Below are 15,178 nucleotides of genomic sequence, written 5' to 3'. Positions count from 1 at the left end.
TCTCACTGAGAATAAGTGACAAGGGTACATTCATGATCTGATAAAACGTTAGTTTTCTTCTTATCACACTTCAGCTGACTCCCACACTGCCCACTCCAAACTGTTGCCTTTTACACTTTAATCTTTTTCATCACTTGAAGCTGTCAGGCTGTGTATGCTTATAATCGTGAATTAGCCACTGCCTATATAATGAGCACATGTGGCTTTAAATGCACCTATATATCAACTATACTTTGGAAAGTGTTTAAACCAGGGGTCTCAAACTAAGGCCCTCCAGCTGTTGCGGTACTACAATTCTCATGAGGCATTGCAAGGCTGACATTTACAAGCATGTCTCCCATAGGCAGAGGCATGATGGGACTTGTAGTTCCGCAACAGCAGGGCCGCCAGTTTGAGACCCCTGGTTTAAACCAATAACACGCACAAACAAGCTGGCCATATATTTATACAATTTTCTAGTTTGATTTTCTTAAACTATGTAGTACAAGGGTCTGCCTGACGGCATACAACTTTGAAAGTGTTTAGATCTGACCTCCATATTATATGGTTTGGGCAAAGCTAAAGGAAAATTGTATAATGTATGGCCAGCGTAGGCTGATTACAGCTTCAGGCATAGGGTGACCATTCATGTGCGTTTACTGTGCAGGTACCTCCTATGGAAGAGTAGCAATGATGATTGACTTGGAAACTCTATTCTTGCTGATGATTCTTCCCCACCAAAAAAAATGGGTTTGAGTGTGTCTGCACAGGTTAGGAGTAGCTTACAGATACTGCATAAGTTCCCACTCTTAGCCAATTGTCCAAGAGATTGTTCAATCTCTCGGTCTGTGGTATCTGGACTTTTGCAACCTGTGTTATCCATTAAAGTATGGAACACGCAGTAGAGCATACAGAGTTCAGTGGTCCACTGGATGTAAAATATAAGACAGCGTACAGCATGTAACATGCAGCACAATGTACAGCTAATCTACTGTATACCACATGCTGTAGAGAGCAGCATTCCTAAGTATGTAACATACAAGGTGTACAGAGTTCATTGGTCCACGTTATTTGACATAAAATAAAGCATGGGTTGGGTCTGGAGTATGTAACATACAGCACAATGTATTAAGTATGGTAGTCTGTAATGTAAGTACGTAAGTAATGTACATAACAGTGTAGCGCGTGCAGTTTAACCACTTCAGCCTTTTGAAGGATTTACCCACTTCCTGACCAGGCCATTTTTTTGTGATCCGGCACTGCATCGCTTTAACTGACAATTGTGCGGTCGTGCGACACTGTACCCCAACAAAATGTATGTCCTTTTTTTCCCACAAATAGAGCTTTCTTTTGGTGGCATTTGATCACCTCTGCAGTTTTTATGTTTTTCACGATAAACAAAAAAAGAGCGACAATTTTGAAAAAAAACACAGTATTTTTTACTTCCTGCTATAAATATCCCCAAAAAATTAAAAAAAAAAACAAATTTCTTCTGCGTCTGTGCCCCAACCCCCCCCCCCCCCCCCACAAAGCACCTTGTCCCCTTGCTGATGGGTACAAGGGCCTCTTCCCGACAACCCTGGGCCGTGGTTGTCGGGCTCTGCGGGGGGCTTATCGAATTCTGGAAGCCCCCTTTAACAAGGAGGCCCCCAGATCCCAGCCCCCCCACCCTATGTGAGTAAGGGGTACATTGAACCCCTACTCATTCACCTAAAAAGGTGTCAAAAAGAAATAAAAACAGTGCACAGGTTTTTGACATGGTCCTTTTATTAAAGCAGTTAATACTTGTCTTCTCCCCTCTTCGGTTCTTCTCCCTCCTCCGGTGATGTCTTCGTTCTTCTCCCCTCTCTGGTTCTTCTCCCTCCACTGTCTTCTTCCTCTGGTTCTCCTGCTGACTCCGGTTCTTGTTCTTCTGATGTCTTCTCCCGATCCTAGCTCCTGCAGTTATGCGAGCTCTGCTCTCTGCCGGTTCCTTTAGAGACACAAGGTGTGGCCATCCGGTGGCGTCATCTGGAGACCCCACCCCCTTGTAGTGTCACTGCCCAGGGCATGATGGGGTGGTGATGTCACAAAAGGCAGAGGTCTCCGAATGAGGTCACCGAATGCCCACACCCTGTGTCTATAAAAGAATCGGCATGGAGCGGAGCTTGCATAACTGCGGGAGCTAGCATCGGGAGAAGACATCAGAGGCAGAAGAAGACAGTGGACAGAGAAGAACTGGAGAGGGGAGAAGACCTCACCGGAGTAGTGAGAAGAACTGGAGAGGGGAGAAGACCGGAGGGAGAAGATACGTTGGAGTTGCTTTAATAAAGGACCATGTCAAAAACCTGTGCACTGTTTTTATTTATTTTTGACACCTTTTTAGGTGAATAAGTAAGGGTACAAAGCGATCAGTGGTGGCCCGCACATTAGAGGTGCATGGGTGCCGCCCCCCATCCATGCGTCTGGCCCCCTGCCCTACATACAGGGTGCTGGACCATGGACTCCAATGGGGGGGGGGGTGTTTTTAATTTTTTTTTTTTTTTTTTTTTTTTAGTACATGATTAGAGCCGGAGGCTCTAATAGGCTTCAAAAAAGGGTGGGATTGGGGCGCAGAGCACTGCGCTCCGAGCCCACCCAGTTGTGTGACAATAGTGAATGAATAATCGCTATTGCCACACTAATCCTTCTCCCAGCCAATCAGGAAGCAGGTCTTGAGACCCGTCAACCGATTCACTGAAAGGACGGGTGATCCTATGGGACTGGATGCCTAGGAAGAGAAGGGAGGAGAAGCGCGGCGGAAGCCGCCATGATGCAGAACAGGAGAGGACACAGGAGCCCGTAACAGCACTCCCTGCCTGCAACCTAGATAGGGTAAGACAACCACCACCCAGGGTTGTCGGGAAGACGCCCTCGTGTCCCACAAGGTGCTGTGGGGTGGGGGGGTGCAGAGCCCCCCTGCCCCAAAGCACCAGTTCCCCCCCCCCCAATGTTGAGGGCATGTGGCCTGGTATGGGCTGTGTGCTCGGATAAGGGTCTGGTATGGATTTTGGGGCGGGACCCCACGCTGTGTTTTTTTTGTTTTTTTTTTTTTATATTGGCATGGGGGTTCCCCTTAAAATCTGTACCATACCGAAAAGGTCTGGTATGGTTTGGGGGCGGAGACAGGGACCTGACACAGGTTGTTTTTTGGCGTGGGGTTCCCTTTAAGATTCATATCAGACTCAAAAAGCCTGGTGTTCTCGGGATCAAAGTCGGATCCCGTTCATTGAAGTCAGATGGAAGTCGGACATGAAGTTGCAGGGCAAAGTCGGCTCCACAGTCGTACGACTCTCGTGTCGTACCAGTGTGAACCCGGCCTAACAGAATATGTAAGGTATAACGCAATATACAAAACCAGAAATGTTCAGAGTATGAAATGTACAGTGTAAGGAGTGCAGTAGATATGAGTAACATTTTGGGGGAGAATTACAAAAACCGGAGCACACAGAATCTGGTGCAGCCATGCATAATAACCAATCAGTTTTTGACTTCAGCTTGTTCATTTAAGCCTAGAAGCTGATTGGTTACTATGCATGGCTGCACCAGATTCTGTGAGCATCAGTTTTAGTAAATCTCCCCCATAGAGTGCAGTTATTCAAAATATGTAATCTGGCCTACTTCCCAATACCTGGGTACAGTGGGCTCTGTGCCACCCCCACATTTGCCTTCTTTTCGCACTACTGACCTGCAGAGATCCATTCATTTCTACCAGACAGACACACATTGGGCATCTGTGTAATTGTGGAAAACCCTCTCTAAGGGCTGCAGTTTGCAATAAGAGCCACTTGTTGCCCGTTTTGTGAAGCCTGAATCTGGAGCTCATTTGTTTTGTTTTTTTGTTATTTTGTGTCCATTAACAGCAAATGAAAATCGTTATGAGGGTTCATGGAAGAATGGGAAAAAACACGGCTGTGGAAGGTTTTATTACCTGGATAAGGGGCAGATGTATGAAGGAACATGGGTGGAAGATATCCCTAAATGTGGAACGGTGGTGGACTTTGGACGTGCAGAAGCATCTATGCCAACAAAGTATCCTATTCCCGAGGTAACTTTTTTTATTGATATTTATATTACATGTCTTCTGATTTGTCTACTTTTATCTGATTCAGAATTGAAAGGCTGTGCTGTAAGCCTAGGTTCACACTAATGCAGTGCGGAAAACCCCGCAATTCATGCGCGTTTCCTGCATCACATTCAGATCGCACTGCCCTTGCGATCTGCAACAGGTGTCAGTGCAATCTTAGCGACACACCAAACGCAGGTCGCAAATGCAGTGCTTTTGGCTGCACCAGTTTGCCTGATCCAGTTGCAGTGCAGTTCCAAATTTAGTGCATGCATGCATGACTTTGGTGCGATTTGAGCCCATTTAAAATAAATGGGCTCAAATCGCTCCACACTGAATTGAAGAGGCATGTGGTGCGAGTCATGTGCGATTCACATGCAGCTCATAGTGTGAACCGAGGCCAAGTTATATCATGGTTGCCCTAGAGCTAAACTCGACAACATTTTTGCACAGCAAAATGTTTTCTAATTGAAAACAAGCTGAAATGATGGGAAAGCCCTTGTGAAGCTGCGGTACCCAAGACTTGTCTGAGAAAGCTTGTGGGTTCCCACTGACCTTTACCAAATCCTGTCATTTCCTCTGAATAGGCCAACAGTCCTCTAATACCCATGGGTATTTTTACAGTTTTAAAACAATACCTTTGGTGACATGGCCACATTTATGTGCTGTTGTAGACCTCATAGGGTGTGCCTGTATAAACAAAATATGTATCCTTTCCAGATGCTCATATCATGAGAAATGGGAATGTTCTACTAACATGAATTCTGAAAACGTGTACAGAATTTCCCTGGTCCAAAGAACTTTGTCAAAAATACCATCTGCTTCCTCTGGTTCTTTGCCTGTATCCTGTTTCCGCAACTTACATACAATACTTAAAATGTACAGTCTTACCACAGAGCTGACTTCTATCCAGTGTAATGCACAGGAAAGAAATGCTTTAGAACAGCTTTTGTGAGCCGGGCATTCACTGAAAAATCAATGCACACCAGCTGGTACATCAGAGTGCCAATAATCAGCTAAAAATGTTGGGACATACTAGATTTTAGTCTAATCTAACTGAAATACAATGGATCTAAGGATTTAATGTTTGTATACACTTACTGGCCACTTCTTTTTTTAGGTACACCTGTTCAATTTCTTGGTAACACAAATTGCTAATCAGCCAATCGCATTGCAGCAAGTCGATGCAATTGAGCATCTAGACGTGGTAAAAACGACTTGGTGAAGTACCGAGCATCAGAATGGGGAAGAAAGGGGGTTTAAGTGACTTTGAACGTGACACGGTTGTTGGTGCCAGACAGGCTGGTCTGAGTATTTCAAAAACTGCTGATCTACTGGGATTTTCATGCACAACCATCTCTAGGGTTTACAGAGAATGGTCCAAAAAAGAGAAAATATCCAGTGAGCGGCAGTTGTGTGGAGGAAAATGCCTTGTTGATGTCAGAGGAGAATGGGCAGACTGGTTTGAGATGCTAGAAAGGCAACAGTAACTCAAATAACCACTTGTTATAACCAAGTTATGCAGAATACTATCTCTGAATGCACAACACATTGAACTTTGAAGCAGATCCTTCCAGCAGCAGAAGACCACACTGGTTGCCACTCCTGTCAGCTAAGAACAGGAAACTGAGGCTTCAATTCAAACAGGCACACCAAAATTAGACAATAGAAGATTGGAAAAATGTTGCCTGGTCTGATGAGTCTCGATTTCAGCTGTGACATTCAGATGGTAGGGTCAGAATTTGGTGTAAACAACATGAATGCATGGATCCATCATGCCTTGTATCAACTTTCAGGCTGGTGGTGGTGTAATGGTGGGGGGGGATATTTTCTTGGCACACTTTGTGCCCCTTAGTACCAATTGAGCATTGTTTTAACCACTTGCCGACCAGGGCATGCCAATATACGTCAGCACAATGGCACGACTGGGCAAATGGGCGTACAGGTACGTCCCCTTTAAAAAGCAGCATTGTGGGCTCGCGCGCCGCATGCTCTGTGACCCTGACTGCGGGTACCACAAGCTCTATGTCCGCCGGGTGCCCGTAATTGTGTCATGGAGTGGAAGAACAGTGGGGATGCCTTTGTAAGCAAGGCATTTCCCTGTTCTGCCTAGTGACATGACAGATTACTGCTCGCTGTCATTGGGAGCAGTGATCACTGTCAAGTAAGTAGTAGCCCATCCCCCCCACAGTTAGAATCACTCCCTAGGACACACTTAACCCCTTGATCGCCCCTGGATGTTTAACCCCTTCCCTGCCAGTGCCATTTACACAGTAATCCGTGCATTTTTATAGCACTGATCGCTGTATAAATGACAATGGTCCCAAAATAGTGTCAAAAGTGTCCGATGTGTCTGCCATAATGTCAGTCAGGATAAAAATCACAGATCGCCGCCATTACTAATAAATATTGCGAATTTTAAATATGTAGAAGAATACATAGCGGCCTAAACTGAGGAAAAAAATTTGTTTTTTTTTTATATATATTTTTGGGGGATATTTATTATAGCAAAAAGTAAAACGTATTGCTTTTTTTTTTTTCAAAATTGTCGCTCTTTTTTTGTTTATAGCGCAAAAAATAAAAACCGCAGAGGTGATCAAATACCACCAAAAGAAAGCTCTATTTGTGGGGAAAAAAGGACGTCCATTTTGTTTGGGTGCAACGTCGCACCACCGCGCAATTGTCAGTTAAAGTGTCGCAGTGCCGATTCGCAAAAAGTGCCAGGAAGGGGGTAAATCCTTCCGGGGCTGAAGTGGTTAAACTCCACGGCCTACCTGAGTATTGTTGCTGACCATGTCCATCCCTTTATAACTACAGTGTACACATCTTCTGATGGCTACTTCCAGCAGGATAATGCACCATGTCACAAAGCTCAAATCATCTCACCACTGGTTTCTTGAACATGACAATGAGGTCACTGTACTCCAATGGCCTCCACAGTCACCAGATCTCAATCCAATAGAGCACCTTTGGGATGTGGTGGAATGGGAGATTCGCATCATGGATGTGCAGCCAACAAATCTGCAGCAACTGCGTGATGCTATCATGACAATATGGACCAAAATCTCTGAGAAATGTTTCCAACATCTTGTTGAATCTATGCCATGAATAATTAGGGCAGTTCTGAAGGCAAAAGGTGGTCCAACCCGGAACTAGCAAGGTGTACCTATCAAAGTGGCCAGTAAGAGTATATTGGGGAGAGTTAGGGTAGCAATATACACATACAAACAGGATGGATGGAGGAATCTGCACTGCCAACTATTATATTCAAACAGCTGCGACACCCTGGCTGTCTGAATATCCCAACAGTAACTGCATCTGCCACTGCTGCGAGGCTCAGTTGATCTTTTAAATTGAATTTTGTCGAGCTGGGTAATGCTGACAGAGCCACTCATGGCTCAGATTTTGTCCCGCAATTCCAGCTATGGCTAGCTTTACAATCTTTGTCACATTTTATTACTGTCTTTGTCCCCTTTGAGGACATTATCTCTCACGTTATGTCCTGGTAACACACAGGGCATTGGTGTGAACTGAAAGAGGAATTAAACCCTTCTATCCTCTGAGGACGATGCCACTTTGGTCACTACACACAGTCGACAGCTATGACGCCAGCCATCGGAGTGCTTGAAATTCCAGTTGAGAGCTGATATAAGTATACTGGGCACTATGAAAATTATCACCAGAGGCATTCTAGAATGTAGAGTGCACTGCGCATGTGCAAGTATGCTGAATGTAGATGAAAATATGGCAGAAAACATACATACGTATGTATGTAACATTTGATAACACTTATAACTTGAGCTTTTTTAAGGAACAGTTCAATCTATTAGCAAGTTATTGAATAATGCGCTTGGAAGCTTGTTGTATGCAGAGAATACTTTACTTTCATGGAGGATTAGCAATACATGTCTTACAGGAAACAGGACAATACAAGTACATATATTGAGGAAAGACAAGCACTTCCTCTGGTTACCTTACCATAGAATACACATTATAACACTGCAGTGCCACCTGCAGGATAGAAAGGTATAGTGTGTATGTATGAATTAATGACTGAATGTGTGTATGTATGTGTGTGTGTGTGTATATATATATATATAATTACAGTTCCTCATATTTTTGTAAATTTTTATTATATCTTTTCATGTGACAGCACTGAAGAAATGACACTTTGCTTCAATGTAATGAAGTGAGTGTACAGCTTGTATAACAGTGTAAATTTGCTGTCCCCTCAAAATAACTCAACACACAGCCAAAAGTGAATACACCCCTAAGTGAAAATGTCCAAATTGGGCCCAATTAACCATTTTTCCTCCCCTGCTGTCATGTGACTCGTTAGTGTTACAAGGTCCCAGGTGTGAATCGGGAACAGGTGTGTTAAATTTGGTGTTATCATTCTCACTCTCTCATACTGGTCACTGGAAGTTCAACATGGCACCTCATGGCAAAGAACTCTCTGAGGATCTGAAAAAAAAAGAATTATTGCTCTACCTAAAGATGGCCTAGGCTCTAAGAAGATTGCCAAGACCCTGAAACTGAGCTGCAGCACGGTGGCCAAGACCATACAGCGATTCAACAGGACAGGTTCCACTCAGAACAGGCCTCGCCATGGTCGACCAAAGAAGATGAGTGCACACGCTCAGCATCATATCCAGAGGTTGTCGTTGGGAAATAGACATATGAGTGCTGCCAGCATTGCTGCAGAGGTTGAAGGGGTGGGGGGGGGGGGTCAGCCTGTCGGTGCTCAGACCATACGCTGCACACTGCATCAAATTGATGATAAAGATGATGCACAAGAAAGCCTGCAGTTTGCTGAAGACAAGCAGACTAAGGACATGGATTACTTGAACCATGTCCTGTGGTCTGATGAGACCAAGATAAACTTATTTGGTTCAGATGGTGTCAAGCGTGTGTGGCGGTAACCAGGTGAGGAGTACAAAGACAAGTGTGTCTTGCCTACAGTCAAGCATGGTGGTGGGAGTGTCATGGTTTGGGGCTGCATGAGTGCTGGGGAGCTACAGTTCATTGAGGGAACCATTAATGCCAACATGTACTGTGACATACTGAAGCAGAGCATGATCCCCTCCCTTCAGAGACTGGGCTGCAAGGCAGTATTTCAACATAACAACCCTAAACACACATCCAAGACAACCACTGCCTTGCTAAAGAAGCTGAGGGTAAAGGTGATGGACTGGCCAAGCATGTCTCCAGACCTAAACTCTATTGAGCATCTGTGGGGCATCCTTCAAATGCAAGGTGGTGGAGCGCAAGGTCTCTAATAGCCACCAGCTCTGTAAGGGGTGTACTCACTTTTGTGATATAGTGTGTGTGTGTGTGTGTGTGTGTGTATATGTGTGTGTGTGTATATATATATATATATATATATATATATATATATATATATATATATATATATATATAAAATATATTAGAAAGCTGCTTTACATTACATGTTGCTGTTTCTTTTAACATAGTCGGTGGGTTTAGTTCTGCTTTAACCGATTCCTGCCTGGCCTATGGTCTGATGACACTAGCCTCTCATCCATCCAGGTGGATGTCATATAATGTCCTCCTGGATCGCGCCCTGCTCATTGCAGGTACCATGTGACCGCCGTGACGAATCACAGCAGGTCACATGACAATTGTACACAATGAATGGCTTTCTTTCTTGCCATCCAATGTGTACAACTGTGTTGCTAGCTGTGATTGGTCAATTTGATCACATGGTACAGACATGGCCAATCACAGCCCACCTGTACCATGTGATTAGCTTTGACCAATCACATCTAATCACAACAAAACAGACTGAATCAATTTAATTCAGTAAAATGCTTGCTTATAGCAATGTAATGCACTGCTATAAGCAAATATAATGTGTAAAAAAAAAAAAAAAAAAAATCCTGATCACTTCCCCAGAGGAGTACAATGTTACAATGGTAACATTATATTACTCTGGTCACAGTGTGTTTAATTAAAAAAAAAAATTTAATTTTTTTGGTACCATTAACAGTCAGTGTCCCTGATCACCTTCACACAGTTATATGATGACGTTGTACTGCACTGGTGACAGTATTTAAAAAAAAAAAAGTAAAATTGTGAACATTTTTATTTTTTCCTAATTTTCCCAAAAATTATGACAAAAATTACAACGTCAAAAAACCCGCCATGCCTCTTACTAAATACCTTGGACTGTCTACTTTCCAAAAAGGGGTAATTTGGGGAGTATTTCTACTGTTCTGGCATTTTAGGGCCTCAAGAAATGAGATAGGACACCAGTACAGCGGATTAATCAATTTTCAGATATATAACCTAGTCTGTGGACTTTCACACAGACTAAATAATATACATTGATTTGAGTTATTTTCACCAAATGTAGCAGAATACATTTATTTTATCTAGCAAAACATAAAACTAAAGCTCTAGTTGTGTGAACAAAATGATAAAAATGGAATTTGGGTACAGTGTTGCATGACCCTGCAATTGTCATTCAAAGTGCAATAGTGCTGAAAGCTAAAAATTGGCCTTGGCAGGAAGGGGGTAAAAGTGCCTGGTATTGAAGTGGTTAGAGAGCCTGTGATGAGAGAAATTTGGGGGGTGGCCACTGCTGACCTCTTTCTAAAAGGCTGGTTGCCTGACCTGGAACAAGTATGCAGAACAGAGAAGCCAGAGGTCCTTATTGGTGTACTTGTAGGGTATAATTTCTAAGTATTCGAGCCAATGGGTCAACAATCAGCCAGGCAAGCTAGCATTTTTAGATGGTTAAAGCGTAGTTCCACTCAAAAATGGAACTTCCGCTGGTGTTGGTGACCCCCTGACATGCCACATTTGTCATGTAATTTTTTTGGGGGGGGAGCGGGTACCCTGTTTTTGAGGCACCCAGCTCCCACTTCCTCCCCTGGCACCGCAGCGCCGGAAGGAAGATCACCTCTCCCTCCTCCCTCCCTGCAATCTTCTGGGACACGTCACAGATCCCAGAAGATTGCTTGGCCATTCACAGCACGCACCGTGGCTCACGCATGCGTAGTGCACGCCCGGCTGTAAAGCCACAGCCGGGCGCCCACATTTAGAATCTCGGTGCGGCGGAGAGGAGCGGGGCTTCATGTGCCCACATTGCTGGACCGTGGGACAGGAAAGTGTCTGATTATTAAAAGTCAGCAGCTACACTTTTTGTAGCTGCTGACTTTTAAATGGGTGGAACTCTGCTTTAAGGTCAGCAAAGCAGCCTCCTCATTTATTTTATTGTAATTCCACTTCCCCTTTAGAATGCATGTTCCATATTTTTGTAAAGACTATATTAGGCAGCCAGTGACACTGTCCAAGCTCCAAATGCACTCTCCAAAATAATATATGGACAATACACTCTTTTGCCTTTGGTTAAATTGTACACTGCTGAGGGAAGGTGCAGAAAAGCATGCAGATATCAATGCCCATCATGCTTGGATATGAGTATATACACAAGAGTATCTTTAACTGCTACACTCCCTGACATTTTTACCCCCATCTTGCCCAGGCCAATTTTCAGCTTTCAGCGCTGTCACACTTTGACAATTCATGAGACACTGTACCCATATGACATTTTTATAATTTTTTTCACACAAATAGAGCTTTCTTTTGGTGGTATTTAATCACCGCTGTTTTTTAAATTTTTTCCTAATTAAATGAAAAAAGACCAGAAATTTTGGAAAAAAAACAAACTTTTTTATTCGTTTCTGTGATAACATTTTGCAAATAAAAAATCAATCTTTCTTCTTAAATTTAGGCCAAAATGTATACTGATACATTTCTTTGGTGAAAATAGCCAAAATCAGTGTATATTATTTAGTCTTTAGGAAAGTTTTAGAGTCCACAAACTATGGTATATACAGGTGCATCATCAAAAACGTATTTCAGTAATTCAATTCAGAAATGTGAAACTTGTATCTTACATACAGTAGATTCATTACACACAGAGTAATATTTTTCAAGCAATTCTTTCTTTTAATTTTGATGATTATGGCTTACAGCTAGTGAAAACCCAAAATTCAGTATCTCAGAAAATTCTAATATTGTGAAAAAGTTCAATATTGTAGACTCTACACAATCATGGGGAGGAATGCTGACCAGACCAATACTTGTCCAGAAGTCAGTCTTTGACACCCTCCGCAAGAAGGGTACGTCTCAAAAGGTCATTGCAAAAAAAGCTGGCTGTTCAGAGTGCTGTATCCAAGCATATTAATGGAAAGTTGAGTGGAAGGAAAACGTGTGGTAGAAAAAGGTGCACAAGCAACAGGGATAACCGCAGTCTTAAGAGGATTGTGAAGCAAAAGCCATTCAAGAATTTGAGTGGAAGGAAAACGTGTGGTAGAAAAAGGTGCACAAGCAACAGGGATAACCGCAGTCCTAAGAGGATTGTGAAGCAAAAGCCATTCAAGAATTTGGGGGGGATTCACAAGGAGTGAACTATGGCTGGTGTCAGTACTTCAAGAGCCACCACACACAGACGTATCCAGGACATGGGCTACATCTGTCGCATTCCCTGTTTTCCAGCCACTCCTGAACCAGAGACAATGTCAGAAGCATCTTACCTGGGCTAAGGAGAAAAATGACTAGACTGTTACTTAGTAATTAAAGTAAAATTTGCATTTCATTTGGAAATCGAGGTCCCAGAGTCTGGCGGAAGAGTGGAGAGGCACAGAATACAAGTTGCATGAGGTCCAGTGTAAAGTTTCCACAGCCAGTGATGATTTGGGGAGCCATGTCATCTGCAGTATGTAAAAAATAAATCAAAATGTAATTTTTTTTTTCAACATACAGTGACCGGAGCAATACAGTGTTACCATAGTAACACTACTATTCTGTGGCGGTGATCAGAATTTTTTTTTTTTTTTTTTTTTTACACTCTGCTTACAGTTAATGTACAAGCAACCAATTTTTTCTAAATGAAAACTATTAATTGTTTTTACTATTGTAATTAGCTGTGATTGGCCCTGTCTGTACCATGTGATCACTGTGACCGATCAGAGCTCATCACAATACTGCACAATGAATGATATGAAACAAAGCCATTCATTGTGTACAATTGTCATGTGATCTGTTATTGGCCACAGTGATCACATGGTACCGGCAGCGGGCTGCACCAGTGATCTGCTATCAGCTGTGTCTGGTGGACACAGAGGGTGACAGATCATGCCAGTGTGTGGCCCGTGGGTGGCGTGATCCTCGGAGGACATCATATGATGTCCTCCGGTACAGGGTTCAGTGATGGTCACAACACGTGTGCCACATTATGTAAACTTGTACCTAGGGGGTAGGGAATGTGAAATATGGTTAGGGGAGGATTTCTCTAAGCATCCAAGCATATTAATGGAAAGTTGAGTGGAAGGAAAACGTGTGGTAGAAAAAGGTGCACAAGCAACAGGGATAACCGCAGTCTTAAGAGGATTGTGAAGCAAAAGCCATTCAAGAATTTGGGGGGGATTCACAAGGAGTGAACTATGGCTGGTGTCAGTACTTCAAGAGCCACCACACACAGACGTATCCAGGACATGGGCTACATCTGTCGCATTCCCTGTTTTCCAGCCACTCCTGAACCAGAGACAATGTCAGAAGCATCTTACCTGGGCTAAGGAGAAAAATGACTAGACTGTTACTTAGTAATTAAAGTAAAATTTGCATTTCATTTGGAAATCGAGGTCCCAGAGTCTGGCGGAAGAGTGGTGAGGCACAGAATACAAGTTGCATGAGGTCCAGTGTAAAGTTTCCACAGCCAGTGATGATTTGGGGAGCCATGTCATCTGCAGGTGTTGGTCCACTGTGTTTTATCAAGTCCAAAGTCAGCATAGCCCTCTAGCAGGGAATTCTAGAGTACTTCATGCTTCCCTCTGCTGGCCAGCCTTTTGGAGATGCTGATTTCATTTTCCGGCAGGACCTGGCACCTGCCCACACTGCCAAAAGTACCAGCACCTTGTTGAATGATCATGGTATCGCTGTGCTTGGTTTGCCAACAAACTCACCTGACCTAAACCCCATAGAGAATCTGTGGGGTATGGTCAAAAGGAAGATGAGACACCAGACCCAACAATGCAGACGAGCTGAAGGCAGCTATCAAAGTAACCTGGGCTTCCATAACACCTCAGCAGTGCCACAGGCTGATCGCCTCCATGCCACGCCGCATTGATGCAGTAATTCATGCAAAAGGAGCCCCGACCAAGTATTGAGTGCATACTATACTGTACATGGACAAACTTTTCAGTAAGCCAACATTTCTGTATTAAAAATACTTTTTTTTATTGGTCTCATGTAATATTCAAATTTTCTGAAAAACAATCAATTCTGATGTACTGACAGTCTATCTCATTTCTTGAGGCATGAAAATGTTAGGACAGTACAAATATCCCCCAAATGACCCCTTTTGGAAAATAGACAGTCCAAGGTATTTAGTAAGAGGTATGGCGAGTTTTTTGAACTTTGATATTAAACTTTTTTTTTTTTTACAATTTATTACATTTCTTTACATACTGTCACCAGTGCAGTACAGCGCCATCATATAACTGGGATCAGGGACACTGACTGGTGACAGTATGTAAAAAATAAATCAAAATGTAATTTTTTTTTTCAACATACAGTGACCGGAGCAATACAGTGTTACCATAGTAACACTACTATTCTGTGGCGGTGATCAGAATTTTTTACACTCTGCTTACAGTTAATGTACAAGCAACCAATTTTTTCTAAATGAAAACTATTAATTGTTTTTACTATTGTAATTAGCTGTGATTGGCCCTGTCTGTACCATGTGATCACTGTGACCGATCAGAGCTCATCACAATACTGCACAATGAATGATATGAAACAAAGCCATTCATTGTGTACAATTGTCATGTGATCTGTTATTGGCCACAGTGATCACATGGTACCGGCAGCGGGCTGCTACAGTGATCTGCTATCAGCTGTGTCTGGTGGACACAGAGGGTGACAGATCATGCCAGTGTGTGGCCCGTGGGTGGCGTGATCCTCGGAGGACATCATATGATGTCCTCCGGTACAGGGTTCAGTGATGGTCACAACACGTGTGCCACATTATGTAAACTTGTACCTAGGGGGTAGGGAATGTGAAATATGGTTAGGGGAGGATTT

General features: G+C 43.2%; 1 protein-coding gene across 1 annotated transcript in view; it reads left to right on the top strand.

The window, feature by feature from the left end:
- MORN3 (MORN repeat containing 3) overlaps positions 1-15,178 on the top strand; it is a 72,176-nt gene that overhangs the window by 26,419 nt on the left and 30,579 nt on the right. The window contains exon 5 of the mRNA XM_073626690.1: positions 3,861-4,045. Within this exon, the coding sequence (XP_073482791.1) occupies positions 3,861-4,045 (185 nt within the window). The remainder of the gene's footprint in view (positions 1-3,860; positions 4,046-15,178) is intronic.

Source organism: Aquarana catesbeiana, linkage group LG01 (genome assembly GCF_042186555.1).
Source record: "Aquarana catesbeiana isolate 2022-GZ linkage group LG01, ASM4218655v1, whole genome shotgun sequence".
In the NCBI taxonomy this organism is placed as follows: domain Eukaryota; kingdom Metazoa; phylum Chordata; class Amphibia; order Anura; family Ranidae; genus Aquarana; species Aquarana catesbeiana.
Note: the sequence above shows the minus strand (reverse complement) of the source record. Positions and strands in the feature narration are given on the sequence as shown.